Source organism: Muscardinus avellanarius (assembly GCF_963383645.1).
Source record: "Muscardinus avellanarius genome assembly, chromosome: 3".
Classification (NCBI taxonomy): Eukaryota; Metazoa; Chordata; class Mammalia; order Rodentia; family Gliridae; genus Muscardinus; species Muscardinus avellanarius.
Genome location: NC_137788.1, coordinates 118,812,043 through 118,836,210, shown reverse-complemented (window position 1 = coordinate 118,836,210; position 24,168 = coordinate 118,812,043). Strand labels below are relative to the sequence as shown.

At 50.6% G+C, this 24,168-nt stretch overlaps 2 protein-coding genes across 2 annotated transcripts; both read right to left on the bottom strand.

Moving 5' to 3' along the window:
* Positions 1 to 7,773: 7,773 nt before the first annotated feature.
* SF3B4 (splicing factor 3b subunit 4) lies at positions 7,774 to 12,081 on the bottom strand (the record flags this gene model as incomplete). Its single annotated transcript, XM_080690722.1, has 6 exons — positions 7,774 to 7,961; positions 8,107 to 8,280; positions 9,812 to 10,018; positions 10,193 to 10,735; positions 11,493 to 11,621; positions 12,048 to 12,081. The coding sequence occupies 6 exons, from the start codon at positions 12,079 to 12,081 to the stop codon at positions 7,774 to 7,776; spliced, it is 1,275 nt and encodes a 424-aa protein (XP_080546848.1).
* A 1,912-nt stretch (positions 12,082 to 13,993) lies between these two features.
* MTMR11 (myotubularin related protein 11) lies at positions 13,994 to 23,506 on the bottom strand (the record flags this gene model as incomplete). The annotated part of the gene is made up of 17 exons (XM_080691012.1): positions 13,994 to 14,140; positions 15,266 to 15,559; positions 15,956 to 16,138; positions 16,553 to 16,726; positions 18,021 to 18,187; positions 18,682 to 18,752; positions 18,934 to 19,000; positions 20,157 to 20,281; positions 20,361 to 20,449; positions 20,582 to 20,669; positions 20,854 to 20,989; positions 21,110 to 21,188; positions 22,049 to 22,191; positions 22,342 to 22,402; positions 22,613 to 22,734; positions 23,020 to 23,095; positions 23,441 to 23,506. 17 exons carry the CDS (start codon positions 23,504 to 23,506, stop codon positions 13,994 to 13,996), a joined length of 2,088 nt encoding a protein of 695 aa, XP_080547138.1.
* Between the last annotated feature and the right edge of the window lie 662 nt (positions 23,507 to 24,168).

Below are 24,168 nucleotides of genomic sequence, written 5' to 3'. Positions count from 1 at the left end.
AAATCAGCCAGGCATGGTGGCACATGTCTATATCCCAGTACTTGGGGGGCTGAGCCAGGAGAACCACAGGTTAGAGGACAGCCTCAGCAGGGTAGTGAGACTCTCAATAATCTTGTGAGACACTGTTTCAAAAAAATACTAATAGCCAGGTGTGGTGGTGCATGATTGTAATCCCAGGGCTTGGGAGGCTGAGACAGGAGGATCACACAGGTTTGAAGCCAGCCTCAGCTACTGAGTGAAGCTCTCAGCAACTTGTTGAGACCCTGTTTCCAAATAAAATATAAAATAGGTCTGGGAGTATAGCCTAGAGGTAGAAAGCTCCTGGGTTTAATTCCCAGTACCACACACACACACACACACACACACACACACACAACCTTAAGCCATATTAACTTTCTATAAAAATTTACCTCAAGACTGAAAACTCATGTGACATGTATTTTCTTTCTAAAACCAAACCAGAATCATAATGTCAAGGAATAAAGGCACAGCGACATCACTCAACAAGAGGATGTGTATCTCTGATGGCATCAGGCCATGCCCAGTAAGGACTCCCGCCAACGGGTCCAGAGAGCTCTTCTTGGCAGCAGTTCTCCACCCACCTCCACGGCTCTCAGGCTCCGCCAGCTCCGCCACGGGGACTTCTGGACTCTACCTTCCCTAGGCGTTCATCCTCGCCTCTCTTCGGGTCCATACATCTTTTATTTAAATATGCTAATATTTACAATTAGGTTAAAGCCAAGTCCTGCTGGCAGAAGGCCACTTCTCTATAAGGTGACTTGCAATATTCCCCACTGATACATTACTTGCTAAAACTGAAACATTACATTCATAGAAATATATATGTATTATAGTGCATGTCACAGATATATTTTTTTTCTGCAGTACTGAACGAAGCCAGGGGCACTCTATCTGCAAGCTACACCCCAGCCCTATTTGTTATGGAGTGAGATGATATGGTTTTGGGGAAACTGTCCCCGAGGACCCCTGTTAGGGTTCCGAACACAATTTCCCTCAAAACACAAAAAAAAACCCAAAACCAGAAAAACTGCGGGTTCTTTTCCTGAGCTAAGGATAAATACACATTAGCCTGGACTCTTGCTGAAGATTTAAAGAAGTTTATTAAAAAGATAGAAATACAGAGAAATACAGAAGACAGTTAAAGCCCCATGCCATTCAGAAATGGCACGGAGGGGGGGGGATTCAAATGAATTCACCAAAGATATAACACGCAGACCGGACTTTTTATATACGACACCCTCCATCTTGTTCATGTAATTCTGACGTAGTAAAAACCCTATAAGGTACCTTCCCTTATTTCCCCGCCAAAGTGAAACCCAGGTGTCCTTTCAGCTTGGGTCTCTTTTCACGAAGGTCATGATCAAAGGTCAGGTCGAAGGTCATGATCAAAGGTCATTTCAGGTCGGACCCCCTCCTCCCAACCTAGCTAGATTATCTGATTATTATGTAGATCTGCCTTTAGACAGAGAAAGTCCTAGTTCTCCTCTCCTATCAACTTGCTAATTACTTTTAGCTAGGTTAATTTACATTGGAATGGTTGCCTGCTTTTTTGGGCAGAAACCAAGTCCTTTCACCAATTTTTGAAATATAATAATCAGAGCTTTCTCAAATCTTCCTAAACCGTTCACAACACTGGTACACTATTTTTTATTCTTTTTTTTGTTTTGTTTTTTGGCAGGTCTGGGGATGGAACCCAGGGGCATTTGACCTCCGACCTACACCCTCTGCCCTATTTTTTATACTTTATTTTTGAAAGTCTCACTGAGTTGCAGAGGGCCTCACTAAGTAGCTGAGGGTGTCTGCAAATCTCGATCCGATCCTCCGGTCTCAGCCTCCCGAATGCTGGGATGACAAGCATGCGCCACCACGCCCCACCCTCTTTTCTTTTTTTTTTTTTCAATATAGGAAAGACTTAATTACTTTCCAGCCTCATGTACCTCACCAGCCACTCCACAGTTCCCTTTGCTGGGATCATTAACATCAGCGTTCCTAGGGCTCAGCCCTGATAGCCCTCTACTTCTTCTCCTGGCTTCCCTCAGGCAGCCACACAACTTTAATACAGTCTTCATGCTTGGCTGGGTGTGGTGCTGCATTCCTGTAATCCCAATATATGGGAGGCTGAGACAAGAGATTTGCAAATTCAAGGCCAGCCTCAGCAATTTAGCAACAGGTGAGTTGGCGTGGTGGCACACACTTATAATCCCAGCATTCTGGAGGCTAGACAGGAGGATCGTGGTTCTTGGACAGCCTCAGCTACTTAGTGAGGCCCTTTGCAACTCAGTGAGAACCTGTTTCAAAATAAAGACTAAAAAATAGAGTAGGGGGTGTAGCTCAGAGGTAGAATGCCCCTGGGTTCCATCCCCAAACCCACAAAATTAAATAAATAAATAAATAAATAAATAAATAAATAGTTTCTTGTGGGGGGGGTACTGGGGATTGCACCCAAAGACATTCTACCTCCAAGATATACTCCAAGTGCAATTTTATTTGAACATAGGGTCTCATTAGCTTACTAAGAGCCTCAATAAATTGACAAGGCTAGCTTTGAACCTGCAAGCCTCCTGTCTCAGCCTCCCGAGTACTAGATTTACAAACATGCACCACCATGCCAGGTTTAAGACTTTCAAATAAAAAGGACTAGGGTGGGGTAGCCAGGTGTGGTGGCACACATCTGTAATTCCAGTACTTGAGAGACTGAGTCAGGAGGATTACAGGTTTGAGGACAACCTCAGTCCTTTAGAGAGGCTCTCAGAAACTTAGTGAAACCCTGTTACCAAATAAAGAATAAAATAAGTGCCGGGCGTGATGCCGCATGCTTGTAATCCCAGAGCTTGGGAGGCGGAGACAGGAGGATCGCACAGGTTCGAAGCCAGCCTCACTGGCTTAAGAGACCCTGTTTCCAAATAAAAATATAAAAAATAGGTCTAGGAGTGTAGCCCAGAGGTAGAAGGCTCCTGGGTTCCCTTCCCAGTACCACCAAAAAAATAAAATAAAATAAAATAAAATAAATAAATAAAATAAGGCTGTGGGGGTATAGCTTAGAGGTGGAATGCTCCTAAATTCAACTCTTAGTACCAAAAAAAAAAAAAAAAAAGCCTGTCTATGCTGATTATTTATATCTCTAGTATAGACCTTGCCATCAAGCCCCAAACCCAAATCCCCCTCTGCCAATTCACCAGCGCCATGTGGATACCTAATAAGTATATGGAACTGGGGCAGCGAGGATTCCCCAGCCGAAGGCACCTCTGTGGTCTTTCTGTGTCAAGATGTGAAAGGGCTTCCAGGATGGGTCTACGGAAGCTTCTCTACTGGCCGACTTCAGCCTGCCTCCAGCACAGCTCGGGAGAGTTCCACACCGTGCCCTGTATCAACACTCAGAAACACCCCATCCACCTGAACGAGCTTCTCCTCCATTTGCCTAGGAAACTCCTAACCTTTCTTTGTTGCTTTTGTTGGTTTGCTCGCTTTTTTGTGGTACTGGGGATCCAACCCGGGGATGTTGTGCCTCTAAGCTACACCAACAGCCCTTTTTACTTATTTGCAGTAAGAGTCTCTCTTAAATTGCTAAGGGCCTCGCTAAGTTGCTGAGGCTGGCCTCGAACCAGTGATCCTCTTGTCTCAGCTTCCCAAGTACTGGGATTACGGGCATTCACCACCACGCCCAGCTACCCTTCCTTTAAGACTAAGTTTAGACGTTAGATTTTTCCCAGGAAGTTTTCTTGAATTTTAGATGTCTTTCTTATATTCTCAAATATATCTTATTTATTTTATTTATTTATTTATTTATTTATTTATTTATTTATTTATTTTTGTGTGTGTATGTGGTAGTGGGGGTTAAACCCAGGGCTATACTACTTCCACCTCTGGGCTATACTCCCAGACCTATTTTATACTTTATTTGGAAACAGGGTCTCACTAAGTTGCTGAGAGCCTCACTAAGTAGCTGAGGCTGGCTTCAAACCTGCCTGTAATCCCAGCATTTGGGAGGCTGAGACAGGAGGATTGCGGTTCACAGACAGCCTCAGCTACTTAGTGATGCCATCTACAACTTAGTGAGACCCTGTTTCAAAATAAAATAAGCTGGGCATGGTGGCACATGCTTGTAATCCCAGCATTCAGGAGGCTGAAACTGGAGGATCTCGGTTCGTGGACAGCCTCAGCTACTTAGTGAGGCCCTCTGCACATCAGTGAGACCTGGTTTCAAAATAAAGAATAAAAAATAGGGCAGAGGGTGTAGCTCGGAGGTCCAATGCCCCTGGGTTCCATCCCACCAAAAAATAAATAAATAAATAAATAAATAAATAAATAAATAAATAAATAAAAATAAAGAATAAAGATAAGGCTGTGGGGGAGGGGGGCTATCAGAGGTAGACCTCCCCTGGGTTCCACTCTTAGTAACGCAAGAAAGAAAAAAAATTGGGAATTAAACCCAAGGCATTATCTTCAAGCTACACTCTAAGCCCTTTTGATTTTTTTGTTTTTGGTGGTTTTTTGTTGTTGTTTTATGGTACTGGGGGTGGAACTGTGCAGGGAGCCATTAAGGTTTCCCCTTATCTTTACTAAAAGAATACTCTGTCCTTCTTTCACCTGACTGTCCTTTGCCCAGAGTCAACAAAGTTTGGGGTCATGGAAGGTTCAAAGTAATTAAGGTCTGAGAGAAGATCAGGTGGTGATGGCACAAGGGTACTGACTGACCTGCCCGTGATGTATGCGCTCAGGTGGTGATGGCAGGAGGGACTGATTGACCTGAAACCTTTTAAATACAAGAGAAATAAACCCGGGATCGGCCAGTAGATATCGACCTGGGAATGGACTGGCGATCCTTCCATGCTTGAATTAAAATTCTTTGAATTAAATTCTTAGAATTGAATTCTTTCATCCTCACTCCTCTTCGGAACCCGTACTTTTGCCAGCTGGCTCCGGCAGAACTGAGGGACACTCTACCTCTGAGCTATACCCCAAGCTCTACTTTATTCTTTTATCTTTTTGGTACTGGGGACTGAACTATACTTCTAGCCTTATTTTATTTTTACTTTGAAACAGTATCTCACTAGGTTGAGAGTCTCACTACTTGCTGAGGATATCCTCAGACCTGAAATCCTCCTGCCTCAACCCCCCAAGTACTGGTATCACAAATGTGCACCATCATGTCTGGCTTGATTTCTTATTTTGAAACAGGGTCTCACTAAGTTGCTAAGTCTCACTAAGTTGGTGAGACTAGCCTCAAACCTGTGATCCTCCTGTCTCAGTCTCCCAAGTACTAGTACTGGGATTCCAGGAATGCTCCACTGCTCCTGGCTAGAGATTTAAATGTGATGGAAACCAGATTTGAAAGAACTCAAAGTGAGAATAAAAACAGGAGTAAGATACAAACTCACCCAAGACATGCGCTTAAAAAGGAAAAACTCGAAGTTTACTGAAAATAAAATTTACTATCAGCCAGGCGTGGTGGCGCACACTTGTAATCCCAGCATTTGGGAGGCTGACCAGAGGATCGCAGTTCACGGACAGCCTCAGCTACTTAGTGAGGCCCTCCGCAATTTAGTAAGAACCTGTTTCAAAAAATAAAGAAAAATAGGGCAGGGGCTGTAGCTTGGAGGTCGAATGCCCCTGGGTTATATCCCCAGACCCGCAAAAAAATTTAAAATAAAATAAAATTTGCTGTTCCAATTTTTACATTTAAACTGTTAAGAAAACTGTGTTAAGAAGCCAGGAGCGGTGGCACATGCGTGTAATCCTAGTACTGAGACAGGATCACAGGTCCAAGGACAGTCCTCAGCAAGTATTAAGATGCAACCTAGCAAAATCGTTTCAAAATAAAAATAAAATAGGCTGGGGATGAAGCTCAGAGGTAGAATGCTGCTGGGTTCAATCCCCAGTAAAAAACACACACACACACACACACACACACACACACAGTTATTTATGCAGCCAGGTATGGTGGTGCACACTTGTAATCCTAGAACTTGGGAGGCTGCAATAAGAAGATTACAGGTTTGCAGCTAGCCTCATCTACTAAGTGAGGCCCTCTGCAACTTAGTGAAACCCTGTTTCAAAGTAAATAGGAGCTAGTCCTGGTGGCACACACGCTTGTAATCCCAGCATTTGGGAGGCTGAGATAGAAGGTTCTGGGTTCGCAGCCAGCCTCAGCTACTTAGTTGATGCCCTTTGCAACTCAGTGAGACCCTGTTTCAAAATAAAGAATTAAAAAAAAAAAAAAAAATAAGGCCAGGGGTATAACTTGAAGTTAGAATGCCCTTGGGTTCCAGCCCCAGTACCGCAAAAAAAAAAATAAATTAATTAATTAATTAAGAAATAGGGCTGGGGATAACTTGGAGGTAGAATGCCCCTAGGTTCCATCCCCAGTAAAACACACACACACACACACACACACACACACACACACACACACAGATTTATGTGGTTCCAAATGAAAGGTACACTTACACTATATACTCAAGAAAAATCAAGTTCCTCACAAATCTTTCTTCCTCCAGTGGTTTCAATTTCCTTTAAATTCTGGTTTACCTTTTTTTTTTTTTTTTTAATGCAAGCTGCCAGGTGAGGTGGCACATGCCTGTGAACCTCCCTCCAGTGACTTGGGAGGCCAAGTCAGAAGGACTGCAGTTCAAGGCCAACCTGAGCAACCCTGTCTCAAGATAAAAAATAAAAATGGCAGCTGGGTACAGTGGCACCTATAATCATGGTACTTGGAGACTGAGACAGGAGGATAGCAGGTTCACAGCCATGGCAGCCTTGTGAGGCCCTCTGCAAACTGATCTGGTCCAAAATAAAATAAAATAGCACTGTGAGTACATGTCCCTGGGTTCAATCCCCAGTACCACACACACACACACAAAAGGGGGGACTAGGGAGATAGCTTGGTGGTAGAGGACCCCTGGGTTCAATTCCCTGTCTGAAAAAATATACCTATGTGTATGTGTGTGTGAGTGTAAAACCAAATACACACTTATGTGCTACCCCTTAGATAAGGTAACAAACTATACATCGTTTTACTCATGTAATACAATTCAGAGTTCTCCACACAATAGTATGTAGAGAATCTTGTTTCTTGGCGCTGGGAGTTGAGCCCAGGGCCCTCACATATGCTATGCAGGCGCTGCACCATGAGCTCCACCCCGTCCTCCCCACTCCCTCCTCGTTCTTTTTTAGCTGCGTAGCGCTCTCTCTACTGTGCAGACCTACCAGTTGACTAACCAGTCCCTTCATAACACTCTGTGTGAGTTGTTTCTGATCCTTTATTTCCAACAGTGCACTCGTGAATGGTGTTGTGGGCATTGTTTCCTATTTCTGCTAACTTATCGCTAGGCGCGTTTCACTTAAATATAATGTCCACGTTAAAATCCAAACGATAAGCTCTATATAAGAAAACAATCACTCCAGTGCACAGCAGCGTCCAGCTACTGCAACAGTGATCAAAGAATAAGCCTTTAAAACGCAGACACCCTCCGCTCTTACCATTCCTCACAACACCCGAGCATCTCTCAAGGAAAGTCACTGCAAGGAAAACCCACGAAGAATAAACAAGGAGTACAGTTTTATTTTCTCTGTGCATCTGCAAAACACTTAGGACCAATATAAAAAAAGAGAAAAATCTCTGGTGGAAAAAAGCTAAAGGGGGCGGGGGCTGAGAGGGATCGGTGCCCTAACCCCAAGGAGCTGCAGCAACTCTGATTGGTCCGAGGAATCGAAAAGATACCGGGAAGATGTAACAGGAAGAAGAACAAGAATTTACTGAGGGAGAGGGCCCCGAAGTGGACCTCGAGGAGGAACTGGTGGCCGGGGCGTGGGTCTGGGCGGAGGGAGCGGACCCCGCTGGTAGCCGTAGGGTGGGGGCCGCGGCGGGCCGGTGTAGCCATGAGGCGGCATGAGTGGCGGCGGGCCGCGCATGCCATGGGGTGGCATGGGGCCTGGGTGACCTGCAGGAAGACCAAGGAAGGAAAGTGAGTAACTGAGACAGCTGCAGCCGGCCTGCGGGGGAGGGGGCTCGGAAGACAGCAAGAGCCACACGACAAAGAAAATACCGAAGTGTGTGTGAGGAGGAGGGTGCTAGAGCTTACTCACCCATGGGAGATCCGAAGGGAGGCCCCCGGGGGGGCATGCCCATTGGAGGAGGCCCGGGGTGTGGCATCCCAGGCGGCGGCCGCGGCGGAGGCTGTGCCCCCGAGCCTGGAGGCCCGGCGTGGGGGTGTCCTAGGCCATGAGGGCCGTGGTGGGCCAGCTGCATCTGGGACATCCCTGCGAAAAGAAGAGAGACACAAGGAGAAGGGAGACAGGCAAGAGAGAAGAGGGCAAAGATGGAGAAAGGAAGAGCAGATGACAAAAAGTGACAGAAGGAAGAGAAGGGTGTAGAGAATAAGGCTGGTGAAAAGTGCCGCTGCCCGTGACTGCGGTCGTTCCAACAGGTGTCCTGCTTCCTCACTCCGCTCGCGCGGTGCGGATCGGCCGCACTGACAGCCACTCAAGTGTGTAAGCGAGAGCGATTACTCTGCTGTCAGGACTTGGGAGGGAAGCAGACACACTACTTGAGCAAATCTAACTCTAAAGGATGAAGAATTTTTCAGGAGGATGAGGAGTCAGAATACACCACCCAGGCAGAAAGGTTGGCACGTACAAATCACAGGCATACCAAACACACAGGATTTTCTAGAAAATATCAGGAACTCAGCAATCAGGAGCAACATGTAGTTGTGGGAGTGACAGGCAGGGGCGAGATCATGTAAAGCCCTCAATGCTATCATGAGTTTGGACTTTACAGGTGAAAGGGAGCAAGAGGACCACAGGTTCAAAGCCAGCCTCAGCAACTTAGTGAGCCATTTCCAAATAAAAAATAAAGTAGGGCTTGAGGGTATAGAGGGAGAATGCCCCTGGGTGAGCCCCAGCATCAAAGATAACCCATGGATACATGCAGAAAAGAGAACCAGGCAGAGGAAAAAGTTAATCAAGGTGGCTGTGACTGACAAATCAGAAAGAGAGGGGGGGGGGATAGATAGAAAGAATCCAGAACAACAGAATAAAAATTTTTCTTGGCGTTACTGGGGATGGAACCCAGGGGCATTCTACCTCCAAGCAACATCTCCAGCCCTATTTTAATCTTCATTTTGAAACAGGGTCTCACTGAGTTGCAAAGGGCCTAAGTGGCTGAGGCTGTCTGTGAACCGTGATCCTCCTGTTTCAGCCTCCCAAATGCTGGGATTACAAGCGTGTGCCACCACGCCCGGCAAAGACAAGAATTTTAAACAAGAAGACACAGCTAGTTTTAAGTATAGCAAAGATTAAATTGGGCAAGGAATTAGAAGTGTCCCCTAGATTTGGAACTAGGTCACTACTCTCGAGTGCAATCAGAAAAAGAAAAAAAATTAAGGAAACAAAAACAGCAGGTATAGACTATTAAAAAAAATGGAAGAGAGACAGAGCCAGGCATGGCGACACACACCGATAATCCCAGTACTTGAGAGGCTGAGACGGGAGGATCACAGGTTCAAGGACAGCTCCAACAACGCAGCAAGACTCAGCAACCTAGTGAGATCCTGATTCAAAACAAAAACTAAAAAGGGCTGGGGGTGTAGCTCAGAGGTAGAATGTCCCTGGGTTCCAACCCTAGTACAGAAACAAAACAAAAGAAATGGGGACAGGGCAGAAGTGTTCAAAGTATCCTGTAAGGAGAGGCGAGCCCTGGACCATCTTCGCTGAGGCAGAAGGGCAGCAGTACGAGCAGCGAGAAAGCCCCTCTAGCGAGCTCCCGGCTCCCTTCCCAGAAAGCACCTACCTGGATGGGGCATCCCGCCTGGTGGGAATGGGTGAGGATGGGAATGCCCATGACCAGGATGCCCAGCCCCTGGGGTTCCTGCTGATGGAGGGCCGTGTCCTCCAGCCCCAGGAGGCATAGGTGGTGGGGGCATGGCCGGTGGGATCCCGGGTGGGAGGGCTCCAGGAGGTGGCACCGGAGGTGGGAAGGAGCCAGGAGGTGGCATTCCTATACAGGAAATGAGAGGAGGAGGAGTCAGTGGGAGGGAGGAGAGAATGTGTTCATTCCCGCCCCTTTCTCTTCCTCCACAGACCCAAAGTCCCGATCCTTCAGCTTCTGTCTTCCTCCTGGCCCTCCCACCACCAGCCTTGAGACAAACATATTTGGAATCAAAAGCTTTACCTGGCGGAGGAAGCCCAGATCCCAGGGACGACACCACAGGATTGGGAGCAGAAGGTGGAGGAGGTGCATCTGCAAACAGCTGGTGAGGGCGGTCAGCCTGGGAGAGTGGGTTCTGAGCTGCCAGGAGGCGTTCTGCTGCTGAGCCGTGGCGCTCGCCCTTAGAGTCCTTCTTAAAGGCGTAAGACACAGTGATGGGGCGGTTACAGAGGTACTGCCCATTCATGGCCTCAATCGCTGCGTCCGAAGCATCGAATGAAGCAAAATTAATAAAGGCATAACCTTTGGAGTTGCCTGTGTCAGGGTCCCGCATAATCTTGGGGGTTTGTAGGATGACCCCGAAGGCGCTGAAAGTATCATAGAGCAGCTTCTCATCAATTTCGGGATCCAGGTTCCCAATGAAGATGTTGGCCCCCACATCCAGGTTTTTGTTGTGAGCCGAGGCCTTGTTGACTCGAATTGGCTTCCCGTAGAGCTTGATCATGTTCATGATCTTAATGGCATAGTCGGCATCCTCCTCACTCAGGAATTCAACAAAGCCATAGCCTGAGAAAGCAGGGGAGAGGGCAACAACTCAAGCGAAGAGACTCAAAATGGAGGGGAGCTTTCCCACCCGCCAATCACAAAGCAACAGCCACACTCCAACTGAATGCCTCTAGAAACTGGGAACTGAGTCTGAAGTCAGAGAACTCTTGTTTTTTTTCATTTATTTCTGTACTGGGGATTGAACCCGGGGGGAATTCTACCTACAGGCTACACTCCCAACCCTATTGATTGATTCGTTTATTTCTTTATTTACTTTCTGTTTTGAGACAGGGTCTTGCTAGGTTGCTAGGAGTCTCACTAAGTTGTTGGGACTGTGCTCCAACCTGCAATCCTCCTGTCTCGACCTCCCGAGTACTGGGATTACAGGCGTGCGCGTGTCACCATGACTGGCTTAAAGCAAAGGACTCTTTAGGTTGCTCATTTTAAAATAGTTGAGGCCGGGCATGGTGGCACACTCTTGTACAAATCTCCACGCCTGGGAGGCTGAGACAGGGGGATCGCACAGATTCAAAGCCAACTTCAGCTACTTAGTGAGGCTCTCGGCAACTTAGTGAGATACAGTTTCCAAACAAAATATAAAATAGGTCTGGGAATCTAGCCTGGAGGTGGAAAGCCTCTGGGATCCACCCCCAGTACCACCAAAAAATAAATAAATTAATTAATTAAATAAATAAAACAGTTGGGAATCGTGTTGGGAACGCTTCGGGGGTCCGTGTCTCCTCAATATGAGTAAATTCACCTCTTGCGAGGAACTCACCTTGGTGCTGGCCGGTGACTCTGTCCTTTGGCATGTGTGTGTTGACCACGGGCCCTGCCTGGAGAAAGAGCTCCCACAGCAGCGGCTCACTAACCTTCTCATCGAGGCCCCCCACGTACACAGTGGCATCTGGAGGGAGAGAGAGGGAGGTTAGGGGTCAGAGGACAACAGGAAAGGTGGTGACGGACCCGGAGGATGGAATCCGGGCAGAGGAGAGATGGGGGACGGGGACAAAAAAGAAAAAGAAACCCCAAGTAGGATTAAGCCCTTCTGTCCTCCCAGGACCGAGAGAACCGTCTAAGGTCCAACTTGGTGTTCCGCTTCGGGCTTTGTCGCTCTCGGCGGCTCTTTTCTGAATGGGCAAAAGCTGGGGGTGGGCCGAGAAGCATCAGCCCGAAGGCCGCGGCCTGCGTCCGGCCCCCGCCCCCAGCGCCCAGGGCACCCCTCGCCCTCAGGGGAGGGCCCGGCCTCGCCCACTCTGGGCCCAACCACCGGGGGCCCTGGCGGCGTCTGCCCGCTCTCCAAGCCCGCTCGCGGCTCGCCCCCTTCAGTTACCCTGGTTCCGTTCGGAGATCGGGCCGGCGGCCATGGTGAACAGAATCCCGCCGTCCCCGGGCAGAGCGCCGCCCCCTGACCTCAGCCCGGGCCGCTTCCGCTTCCGGGGCGGCGGGGCCGGAAGTGGCCGCGGCCATCTTGGGATCCGCGGCTCAGGAGGCGGAGCGCCACCGCCAGGCCCCCGCGGCCCCGCGACGGGCCGGGCGGAGGGGACAGCGGGGCTGGGAGGTCCAGAAGTACGCCGTCCCCAAGAATATCAGTCCGCAAGCTCAAAGGACGAAATGGTTTCATGTGCTTTGGGACTGCCGGGCACCCGACCGAGCACCCGGCTGCGCCGCCTCCGTGCGCCCCAAGGCCCCGGCCCGGCCGCGCGGCGCGTGTTTTTCCCTCCCTCGGGGAAGAGGCGGCGGGATGTCAGCTGAGCTGGGGTGACGTCGGGCCCGCCTGACGAACGCGCCCTCGCTGCACAAGGGAGCGGACGGGCCAGGGACTCGGGCTCCAAGATGGGGCGCCCAAAGTGGGGGGGCGGGGGCGGGGACCGAAGCTCACACCCCTGAGGTTTAATCTGCACGAACTCCAGCCCCAGCAACACAGCTGAATATGCTCCTGCCCATCCGCTTCTAAATGGACACAGGGAACCCTTTTCCAAATTGTATGTGAATTTTTTTTAATGGCACTGGAGATTGTACCCAGGGTCATGCTACTTCTGACCTACACCCCCAACCCTATTTTATTTTTTATTTTGAAACAGGGTCTCACTAAGTTGCAGAGGGCCTCGCTAAATTGCTGAGGCCAGGACCTCAAACCTGCCCTCCTGTCTCAGCCTCCCAATGACTGGGATCGCTGGCATGCACACCACGCCCCACCTGACCCCAAACCCCTTATTTCCCTAGTAATAATATGGTGGGTGCCTTTCTCTCTTGGGTCATTCCCCCCATCCCACTACTCCTTGCTTCTTAGGATCCATTATTCAGACACAAGACACAATGTGTAGAAATAATTGTGCTTTAATGAACTCCTCAAATAGAAACGCCACTACACAAAAATACACAGTGGGAGGAGAGGATGACTCCCAAATCCTTCTCATTCCCACAGAAAACTAGAAGGGTAGAAATAGAAACTGGAATCAAAGCAGCTTCCAGAGGGGATGAGACTGAAGTCTGGGCGGCCTCCGGACTGACGAACAGCATCTCGGTTCCCTCAGTTTAACAGCTGTTATTCAACAGCAACAGCACTGCCCCCTCCGAAAGGGACAGTCACATTCTGGATTGTTTTTTAATTCTTCGAATCACGAGACCAAAATATCTTCGGGAACCAAACAGGAGACAAGCTGAAGCTTAGCACCACTATCTGCTACAGAAACTCAAGTGTATTATGTGAGCTTGATTACAGAGTACTGGAATGTGTAAATTGAGGCAGCAAGGCCAAGTATGAAAAACTGAAGGATTAGGAAAAAACTCTTTTGTTTCTTTTGTGGTATTGGCAGTTGAACCCAAGGATGTTCTGCCCTTGAGCCACACCCCCAGCCCTAGTTTATTTTGTGTTTTACTTTTTGTGGTACTGGGGATTGAACCCAGGGGCATTCCAAGCTACGCTCCCTAGCCCTATTTTTTTACTCTTTATTTTGAAACAGCGTCTAAGTTGATGAGAGTCTTGCTGTATTACGGAAGCTTGGTGGGTTTTTGTTGTTTTGAGTGGTCCTGAGGATTGAACCCAGAGACATTCTGTCTTTGGGCTATACCTCCAGCCCGATTTTATTATTTGGAAACAGGGTCTTGCTAGGTTGATACCAGTCTCACTGTTTGCTGAGGCTGTCCTCAAGTCTTCGATCCTCCTGTCTCAGCCTAAGCACAGTGATTACAGGTGTGCATCACCACCCCTGGCTCAAACCCCTTCATCCCAGATCTCCATCTGCCCTGCCTTTGAGAATGCGAATGCCAGCAATGTCAGTGGGACTGGGGGAGAATGGTCTTTGAATCTCTTTTCTTGGAGTGATCCTCAGGAGATATCCTTGATGTCCGTTTTCTTAATAGTTCCTGAAGACAGGCTAGCTCATCCTGGAGGCCAGAAATTGTGGGAGCTGAGAGGCCAGTCTGAGGAGGGGATGAAGAAGGGCAGAAAAAGATTAAAGTTCTGGCTTTCTGCTCCTAAGGTCTATCTACTTCTGGTGTCTTGATGTTCTTTTTCCTCCCAAGTCTGCCCTAAATTCTTTTGTGTGTAGGGGGAGGAGGTTACTGAGAATTGAACCCAGGGGCATTCTACCTCTGAGCTATACCCCCAGCCCTACTTTTTAAATTTATTTGTGGTACTAGGGATTGAATCCAGGGGCATCTACCTCCAAGCTATACCCCCAGTCCTACTTTTTTTTTTAAAACAACACCTGCTAAGTCGCGGAGGGCCTAAGTATCTGAGGCTGGCCGCGAACCTACGATGCTCCTGTCTCAGCCTCCCAACTACTGAGATTACAAGTGTGTGTCACCACCCTTACTCCTATTTTTTTAATTTTTATTTTGAAACAAGGTCTTGCTAGGTGGATGTGAGTCTCACTACTTGCTGAGGCTGTCCTCAAACCTGCACTCCTCCTGTCTCAGCCTCCCAAGTACCGGGATTACAGACAAATGCCACCTTGAGCAGGCCTAAATTCTTTTTATTTATTTTAGTTGGGCATGGTGGCACACGCTTATAATTCCAGTATTTGGGAGGCTGAGACAGGAGGATCTTGGTTCGAGAACAGCCTCAGACTTAGCAAGGCCCTTTGCAACTCAGTGCGATCCTGTTTCAAAATAAAGAATAAAAAATAGGGCTGGGAATGTAGCTTGGAGGTAAAATGTTTCTGAGTTCCACGCCCCAGTACCACAAAAAAAAGAAAAATATTAATTTATTTTATTTTGGTTGTACTGGGGATTGAGCCCAGGGGCATTCTACCTCTGGGCTATAGCCCAAGCCTTATTTTTATTTTTATTTTGAAACAGGGTCTCACTAGGTTGATGAGGTTCATTAACTGCTGAGGCTGTCCTCAAACCTGCAGTCCTCCTGCCTCAGCCTCCCAAGTACTGGGATTAAAAGCGTGTACCACCACACCTGGCTAAATTCATAGTCTAAACCGCAAGTAGTTTCCTCACCCAGTTTGATACCGACAGGAATGATACTTTTCTTTCCGACCCCCCAGGCCCTCGCTTTCTGACTGCAGTGGTTTCCGCAGTCACGCCCCTTCTCACCTGGACCTCAGGCCTTCCCCTCAGGTAGCAGCGTCTCCAGAGCCTGATCTGGGGCCCCAGGTGCCCAGGCAGCAGCAGCCCTGGAGGTAAGGGACAGGCTCCCCAGTGCGAGGGGAGCCCCCACTCCTGGTCAGCCAGGCTTTCGGAGGAGATTGCCGGTCGAGGGAGCCAACGAGAAGAGACCGCCAGCAGGGAAGGACTGTCTCGCCAAGGACAGAGTTGGTTCAGGGGGGTCAGGGCCCCTCTAGAGAAGAGCCACATAGAACTGGGGGGCCCTGGCACCATGAAGCTTGGCTAGAGAGGAAAAGGAAGTCAGCCAGCAACCGAGAAACCAGTAACCCCCGTTTCCCCAGTCGGGGTCAGGAAGGGGTATCCACTGGCCATCCACTCGCTGCATCAGCCCCCAGAACCACACCCTCCTCAGGCTCCACCTAGGCCTCAGGCCTGATGAAAGCTGACTTTAGAGAGACTTGTAAAGGTGGGCAGGGGTAGCAGGGCTTGTAAGTGGAAAGAGGACAGAAGGGCTGCCCTCTGCCATCCCAAGCCCCATCTTCCTGGAGGGGATCAAGGACTGTAAGTGATGGCTGCAGAGGAGGTGGGAGCTTCCTCGTCCTCAGACACTGTCCTCCTACTTCTAATCCCATAGCATGAGCCTGTGAGAAAGCCAAGGGGGGTTAGAAAGCGTCTCACCTGCTGCCGAGGGAACCAGGAATCTGGGCAGTGCTCCGGGTTGTAGCCGGGATTATGGAACTGTAGCATCTGCTCGTTGCTGTAGCGCAGGTCCCAGTCCCAGACAGACAGCTGCAGGTGAACGGGGTCCCCAGCTGGAGGCTGGGCATACCCTACGGTGTAAACTTGTGTGTAGGAGTTGGACTGGACAAAAGAAGCAAGAAAAAAGATAAGGTTAAACAAAAATATATAACCCCCCAAGTCCAGAGACAAGTTATGAAACTCCCACCTCCTGCTTCAGGCATCAGCTTCCCTTCCTCACCCACAAACCTCTCTCTCATAAAACAAATCCAGACTAAACGTCAGAGAGTACTCAATTGGGGGAGGGGAATAAGTCAAGCCAGGCATGGTGGCGCATGCTTGTAATCCCAGTACTGGGAGGCCGAGACAGGAGGATCACAAGTCCAAGGCAGCCTCAGCAAGTAGTGAGACCCTCGTTAAACAGGGTCTCTAGTGAGACTGGTTTCTAAATAAAATCGGGGTGGGGTGAAGCTCAGAGGTTGGAATGCTCCTGGTTCAGCCCCTAATGCCACACCATAAAATAGAACAGGCGCTGACCTGCCCACTCTGCTTCCCACGCTCCCAGGCAGAATCTCTCAGGAAGGTCAGGGTGTCAGGAACCCTGACACTGTCATGAAGAGCAAGAAGGAAGAACTCAGAGAATTCAAACTCAGCTGGAAACTGCTGCAGGAGCTGCCAGACACAATCAAGGAAGAGGAGAAACACCGGGGCCTGAGAAAAGAAGAGGTTGGAGGGAGTCGGGCATGCTGGCGCACGCTTGTAATCCCAGTACTTGGGAGGCTGAGACAGGAGGATCAGAGGTTCGTGGCCAGCCTCAGCTACTTAGTGAGGCCCTCCACAACTTAAAGAGACCCTGTTTTAAAATAAAGGATAAACCAGGCGTGGTGGTGCACACTTGTAATCCCCGCGCTTGGGAGGCTGAGACAGGAGGATCGCACAGGTTTGAAGCCAGCCTCAGCTACTGAGTGAGGCTCTCAGCAACTTAGTGAGACCCTATTTCTAAATAAAATATAAAATAGGTCTGGGAGTAAAGCCCGGAGGTAGAAAAGCTCCTGAGTTCCACCCCCAATACCACAAAATAAATAAATGAATGAATAAATAAAGAAAGAAAGAAAGAAAATAAAGAATAAAAGCTGGGCATGGTGGCCCACACTTGTAATCCCAGTACTTGGGAGGCAGAGACAAGAGGATCGTGGGTTCATGACCAGCCTCAACAAGTAGTGTAGTGAGATTCTCATCAACCTAGTGAGACCCTGTTTCAAACAAGGCTGGGGTGTAGCTCAAAGGTAGAATGCCGCCGGGCGTGGTGGCGCACGCTTGTAATCCATGCGCTTTGGGGGGGCAGAGACAGGAGGATGGCGCAGGTTCGAAGCCAGCCGCGCGCGCTGGCTTAGGAGACCCTGTTTCCAAATAAAAATGTAAAAATAGGTCTGGGAGTGTAGCCCAGAGGTAGAAGGGCTTCCAGGGACCCCAGTACCACCAAAAAAGAAAAAAAAATGGTAGAATGCCCCTGGGTGCCATCGCAGTACCACAAAAAGAAAAGGAGGATGACAAAATGACAAGGGTGGAGTCAGCAGACTGTAGGGTGCTGAGGTCGGGGCTGGAGACTGAGCGGGAGCAGTGGGGCTGCAGGGCCTGGCTCGCCCCCAGTGGAGTTCCTCTGTGCCTTTCTCAACCCTCTTTCTTTCTTTCTTTCTTTTTTCTTTATTCCTTTTTTTTTCTTTTTCTTTTTTTTTTCTTTTTTTTTTTTTTGGTGGTACTGAGGGTGGAACCCAGGGGCTTTTTACCTCCAGCTATACTCCCAGACCTATTTTATACTTTATTGGGAAACAGGTTCTTACTAAGTTGCTGAGAGCCTCTAAGTAGCTGAGGCTGGCTTCGAACCTGTGCGATCCTCCTGTCTCAGCCTCCCAAGTGCTGGGATTACAAGTGTGTGCCACCACGCCCAACTTCAACCCTATTTCTTTAGAAATATCCCCCAGCCCCCCAACCAAGTTGTTCGTACCTCTTCGCCTGTCCCAGTCGCCCCCAGCCGGGTCAGGAAGGGGTGTCCGGCTGCCACCCACTCTCGCTGCACCAGTGACTGGAAGCCAAGCAGGGTGCGGGCATCGGGGGCTGACAGCAGCTGGACGAGTGAGGAGAGGAGGCCACTGAGGTCACGGTCACCGCGCTCTGGGTGAGGAGGAGGAGGAAGGGACAAGGAAAGGGGTCCAGGAAACTAGGGCAGGAGAGAAGGAGAAGAGGAAAGGTAGCGAGAGGAGGGACGTAGGGCAGAGGGGAGGCGGTGGGCAGGGTTGAGAGGACACAGGAGCAAAGAGAAGACACAGAGCTTGAATGACTCACGCCGTGGGCTCCGCCCAGATGGAGGTGCCCAGTGTCCAGGAGGCAGCGGAATGGCCAGCCTGGGGGCATCCCTGTGCTCTTCCCAGCCCCAGGTGCCACCCGCCAGGGGAAGGAAAGGGGAATCGGGGCTGAGAGCATCCTGGCTTAGGGAGCCGCGCCCCACTGGGAGCTCTGCAGGATGAGCATGCAGGGTAGTCCCTAGTACCAGGCGAGGAGGACGCTAGACGAGGAGGGGCAGAAAAGCCGTGCATCCTCTCCCAGCACAGACCCAGGCTAGTGGGTCCAGGAAAAAGGCCGCGGAGTGGCTGCCCCACGGCACTCACCTTGAAGTACTACCGAGCGCACCCGAGAGGTCACCAAAACCGAGACATCACTGGCCTTTCGAAGACAAGACCTGAAGGGGGGCGAGGGGAGAACTATGAGCCAGGGAAGAGAGGACGGTGATGGGATGGAATGGGGGCAGCTCCAGAATCCTTCTGGCCCCTGGGAACCGAGAATTCATGGAAACCCACCAAGGAGTCAGGGTAGCAGTAGGATGGGGAAGTTGGAGGTCTAAGCCACGGCTGGGGGAGTACCTGACGTAGTCCAGCCATCGCGTTCCTTCCAAGGCTGAGAGCCACTTGTCCTCAGCTACCGAGGAGTCTGGTAGAGAGAAGAGGGTATGAAGGCAGAAAGATCAGGAGGACTCGGGATTCAGGTCCCCCTGATGGGTTAAGAATACGCTGGTGGTGGCTGCCTGGGCATGCCATCGGGTAGAAATGGGAAGGAGCTGTGCATGGCCATAAGGTCTAAATTAAACTGTGCTGATGGGACTAGGGTGAGTGGTAGAGCAGTTGCCTGGCTTGCACAAGGCCTTGGTTCAGTCTTCAAACACACACACACACACACACAGAGTGTTGATGGTTGTACAATGTAAATGTAAGAAAATTCATCAAATTCTCCCCTTAAGATGGGTGAAGGGTGAATTTTATACAGCTATTTTGGGAGGAAGGGTTAATTGGGGATTGAACCACCCAGGGGCATTCTAATGCCAAGCTATGAAACAGGGTCTCGCTAGGTTGCTGAGGGTCCTTCTCAATTGTTAAAGCTGTGCTTGAGCCGGGCGTGGTGCCGCACGCTTGTAATCCCCGCGCTTGGGAGGCGGAGACAGGAGGATCATGAAGGTTCGAAGCCAGCCTCAGCTGGTTTAAGAGACCCTTTTTCCAAATATAAAAAATAGGTCTGAGAGTGTAGCCTGGAGGTAGAAGGCCCCTGGGTTCTATCCCCAGTACCACACACACACACAAAAAAAGCTGTCCTTGAACTTGAGATCCTGTCTCAGCCTCCTAAGTACTAGGATTACAGGAGTACAACACCATGCCTGGCTACACAGCTATTCATTTTATCTTATTTTACTCTATTTTATTTGTGGTGCTAGAAATTGAATCCAGGGGCTTTCTACCTCTGACCTACACCCTCGAGCCATATTTTATTTTTATTCTGAAACGGTCTCACTAGGTTAATTGAGAATCTCACTACTTGCTGAGGCTGTTCTTGAACCCGTGATCCTCCTGTCTCCCAAATTCTGGGATTATAGGCCTGCACCACCACACCTGGCTTTATACAACTATTTTAAAAATAACTATGTTGGGGCCAAGAAGAGGGGCATTCTGTAAGTCTGTAGAAGATGGGAGTGGAGTAGAAAACTAAAACCAAGGCTCAATGGGATGAAGGGTTTATTACTCATCTGCAGCAGACAAAAGGGTGGACCAGGTTAGGGCCAGCAGACATAGGGGCTATGGTCAAAGGTTATTCTCACCAGGCAGGCAGAGGGCCCTCAGCTTCAGGTGGGCACCCTGGACATCAGCAAGGTTAGGCAGCTCATCCGCAGTGTCCACCAGGACGACGTCAGAATGCCCAGCCTGGAGCATGGACTCCACTGCTCTGGAGGGGCAGGAGTCAGAATTCAAGGATGGCTCGACCCCGCTGGCCTCGCCCTCGAGTCTTCTCATCACGCCCTCACCTGATATCCTCCTTGCTAGGGTCGCTGGCTGTGTAGAAGCCTCCACAGCGGAGGAGGTCGCTACCCGCAGGGTGATGCCAGGACAGGCGCTTTGGAAGGGGAAGGAGGGTCCGTGTGGGAGGAACCAGCCCCAGCTACCCTCGCCCTCAAGGTGACCTGGCAGGGACCCCGCCCTCCACATGTCCCCTGCCTCCCGAGCATTACCCCAGCCTCTCACTGACCGGTCCACGGCCCTGGTGGAAGTGGCCAAATGCTCTCCTGACCTCGCTGTCCAGAACCCGGTTAGGGACCCAGAAATAACGGGGGAGGCTGCAAAATGGAGAGCGAGGTCACAGCTCAGCCCGGTGGCCTCATCACAAGGGAACGCTAAAACTACAAGGTAGCTGATTTCCTGAGACCCTGCCAAGGGATAGCTGTGGGTGCCCTGGGAGCCTGACGTTTGGGAAGTCCTGGCTCCGGGGGAACAGGGCGCTGTGGGAGGGCGGGAGGTCACCTGGTGGCGACGTCGAACCTCTCATTGACCGTGCTGACCCTCCAGCCTCTAGCCCCCTGCTGCTTCCGCTCAGCCTCCCAGTCCTCCAGTGTCTCCAAGAGAGGAACCGGTGGTTTTCTGGAGCCAGAACCCTGGCCTGGGGCAGGAACGAGGCACAGAAGAGAAAGAAGTGGGTCCAGTGACAGCTTTACAGCTCCTTCGCCTTTGGCCAGCCCCCGCTCTTCCAGACTCCTTACCCAGAAGCACCTTCACTCACCAGCCCGGCTCAGGGTTATCCCCACATATTGCTGGCTTGGACTGCTCTGAGCTCTGGCTTGGACAATGGCCATGGTCACCTGTGGGGGAAAGTACATCCTGTCCTTTTGTCTTAGACTGAAGAAGCGGAAAGAAGGAAATGAAGCCCAGAAGGAAATGAAGCCCAGGTGTGGTCGCTACGATGTCTTTATCACCAACAGCGAGGCACAGGCCACAGAGACGGGCTTCCACTTCAGAACATGTCTAGAGCCGGGCGTGGTGGCGCACGCTTGTAATCCCCTCTCTTGGGAGGCAGAGACAGGAGGATCGCACAGGTTCGCAGCCAGCCGCGCGCGCTGGCTTAGGAGACCCTGTTTCCAAATAAAAATGTAAAAATAGGTCTGGGAGTGTAGCCCAGAGGTAGAAGGGCTTCCAGGAACCACCAAAAAAAAAAAAAAAAAAAGAACATGTCTAGAACCACGGAGCCACACTAAATCTGGGAGGAATAAACTGGGCGTGGTGGCGCACACTTGTAATCCCAGCATTTGGGAGGCTGAGACAGGAGGATCGCGGTTCACAGACAGCCTCAGCTACTTAGTGAGGCCCTCTGCAACTCAGTGAGACCCTGTTTCAAAATAAAGAATAAAAAATAGGGCAGGGGGTATAGCTCGGAGGTAGAATGTCTGTGGGTTCTATTCCTAATATTGAAAAAAAAAAATCTGGGAGGAATACCATCCTGCAACTCTCCCCCAAGGAAGGAACTGGCCCAGTCACACTGCTGCTACCTGGCAGAGCCAGGCCCCTCACTCCCCGGAGACTATCGCTTACCCCAGCTCTTTCGCCTGGCTCAGGAGCAGGAGGAATGAGGAGCCCCTGCAGGCTGGGGGAGGACTACCAGCTGCCAGGGAGAGGACCTCAGAGTTGTAAGGGGAGGAAGATATTCGGGCCAGGGGCTTCTTACCTGAAAGGCCTGAGGCTCTAGTCCTCCAGCCTCAAAAGCAACTCTGAGCAGTCGGAAATCTCGGCCATGAAGCAGAATCTCCTCCGGGATAAATTTAAGCTGGGACCCCGGGCGGAGGAGCTGAACTCGGGACAATCCACTGACTGGGGGTCAAGGGTTAGAGGGCAACATGACCGGGAGGTCCCTCTGGGAGGAACTCTTCCGGCCACCCCACCCAGCCCTGGCCGTCTTTTGAGAATAGGGGGAGGATGAGGAGGATCCCAACACCCCTTCCACCAAACCCGCAGACTCACCTGCCTCCACCCTGCCAATGTTGGCCAGGGCAAAGTCATAGTCACTGCTTAGGGGAGTGTCCTAGGGGAAGCACAGGATGGTGGCTGCAGGCGTCTGAAAAAATCCTCACTTTCCTTCCTTGGTGGCCCCACCTCCCCTGGGGAGAACTCCCCTAGAAATAATCCCATTGACTAATATGTTCAAAAGTTAGCCCTTCGCCCAGGATAGCTGTCTAAATCCTTTACCTCCCGTTTAGCTCCAGCTAGCTTTTTCCTGCCCAACCCATCGCACCTGACTCCGCTGCCATCCACAGGGCTGGAAGGTGACCCGAAAGTTGGTGCAGACCAGGGTTCCGGGCAGTTCGGGCTCCAGCCCTTTCCTCAGGCCTGGGGCCCACGCTAGAACCTGCTCGCCTGACGGGGAAGAAAGGGGGCCAGGTCGGGACTCCCCCCAGAGCTGATCCCCCTTCTATACCTACACCTTTTCTTGTGAGCCAGAGAGAACCTAAAGAGGGAATTAGCAAAGGAGAAAAGGAGAAACGAATCAAGAAAACAAAATAGCAAAGTCCAAGCCCTCAGCCGCCCTGGGTAGAGGAGAGCCAGACAGCCTGGAGAGGAATCCAGGTGTGTCTGGTGAGTGTGAAGTGTGAAGCCAGGCTGAGGGGGAATTTGGAGGACCTTGGGAGATCAGGTTATTACCTGGGAGGCATCTAGAGGCCAGGCTGCTGCCAAGCTGACGGCTCCTGGGCTCAGGCATCCTGCTTCCCCCGACAGACTTTGGTCCTGTGAGCTGAGAAGGGTGTAGGTTTAATCCTCCACTGCCCCAGCTCTAGGGGCTGGGGTTATCCCAGCAGCTGTGTTGGGAGGCCTGTGCTTGGACTTTCAGGGGAAACTGAGCTAGTGTCTGGGGCGCTCAAGTCAGGCTGGCAGACAGTAAAGGGAGGAGCTGGTTAATGGATAATGAGACCACAAACCCGAGACGGTGAACAGGCAGCCCGGGGCTCCGGCAGCCAAAGTTGATAGGACAGACTCATCCTCCTCCTCCAGTGCTTCCCTTCCCGTGTCTCCTTCCACATCCCCACTCACACCCTCCGCAGCCCCCCAAATTCCTCCTGCTTACCCCCATGTCCGGCTCCTCCTTCTGGGGGGCAATGTTGAAACTCTGGCCCCGACCCCCCCCCCACATTTCTCTGGCTCCATCCGGAGCAGCAGTTAAGGGTGGGAAAACTCAAGGATGCTCAGCTCCTCTGGGGAGAGGTAGAATCTTTTAGTTGAGAAAAGGGAGGTCAGCAAGTGGGGCAGGACAGGGCGCATGAGAGGGAGAGGAGGGACTGAGGTGCAGAGAGCAGTGTGGGGTCTTCTGAAAGGTGTGTCCCGCCCAGCCAGCGCAGTGAGCTCCTCGGAAACTTCAGTGGGGCGGAGAGATGCCCAGCCCCTTAAAGGAGAAGACGCACAATTTTGGGAAAGGAGAGAGGAAGTGGAAGGGCCTGTGAAAAATGGGGGAGATGTGGAATTTGGAGATACCCAACCCCCTTCTTTGCCCCTACCCCATATCCCTGTTGCCTTCTGCTCATGAGTATTAGAGACTCTTCGAGGGGGGAGGAATACTGATTTTGAAGTTGGGATCTCTTGGGCCCCCTCTCTGGACTCTTCAGTGATGACTTCCCTGGGAAATTCAGGAGTTTGTGTTTCCTTAAAGGGGAGGATGGGTATAAGAATGCAAAGCAGCCCGGGTCTCCTTACTGCCAAACTCCACACTAGTGTTGAGAAGTGATGGCGCAGTGGGCCTCAGAAGATTCTGTCAGGGGAGCTTGAGAGCTGGGGAGGAGGCTGGCCAGGGCGTTTTGG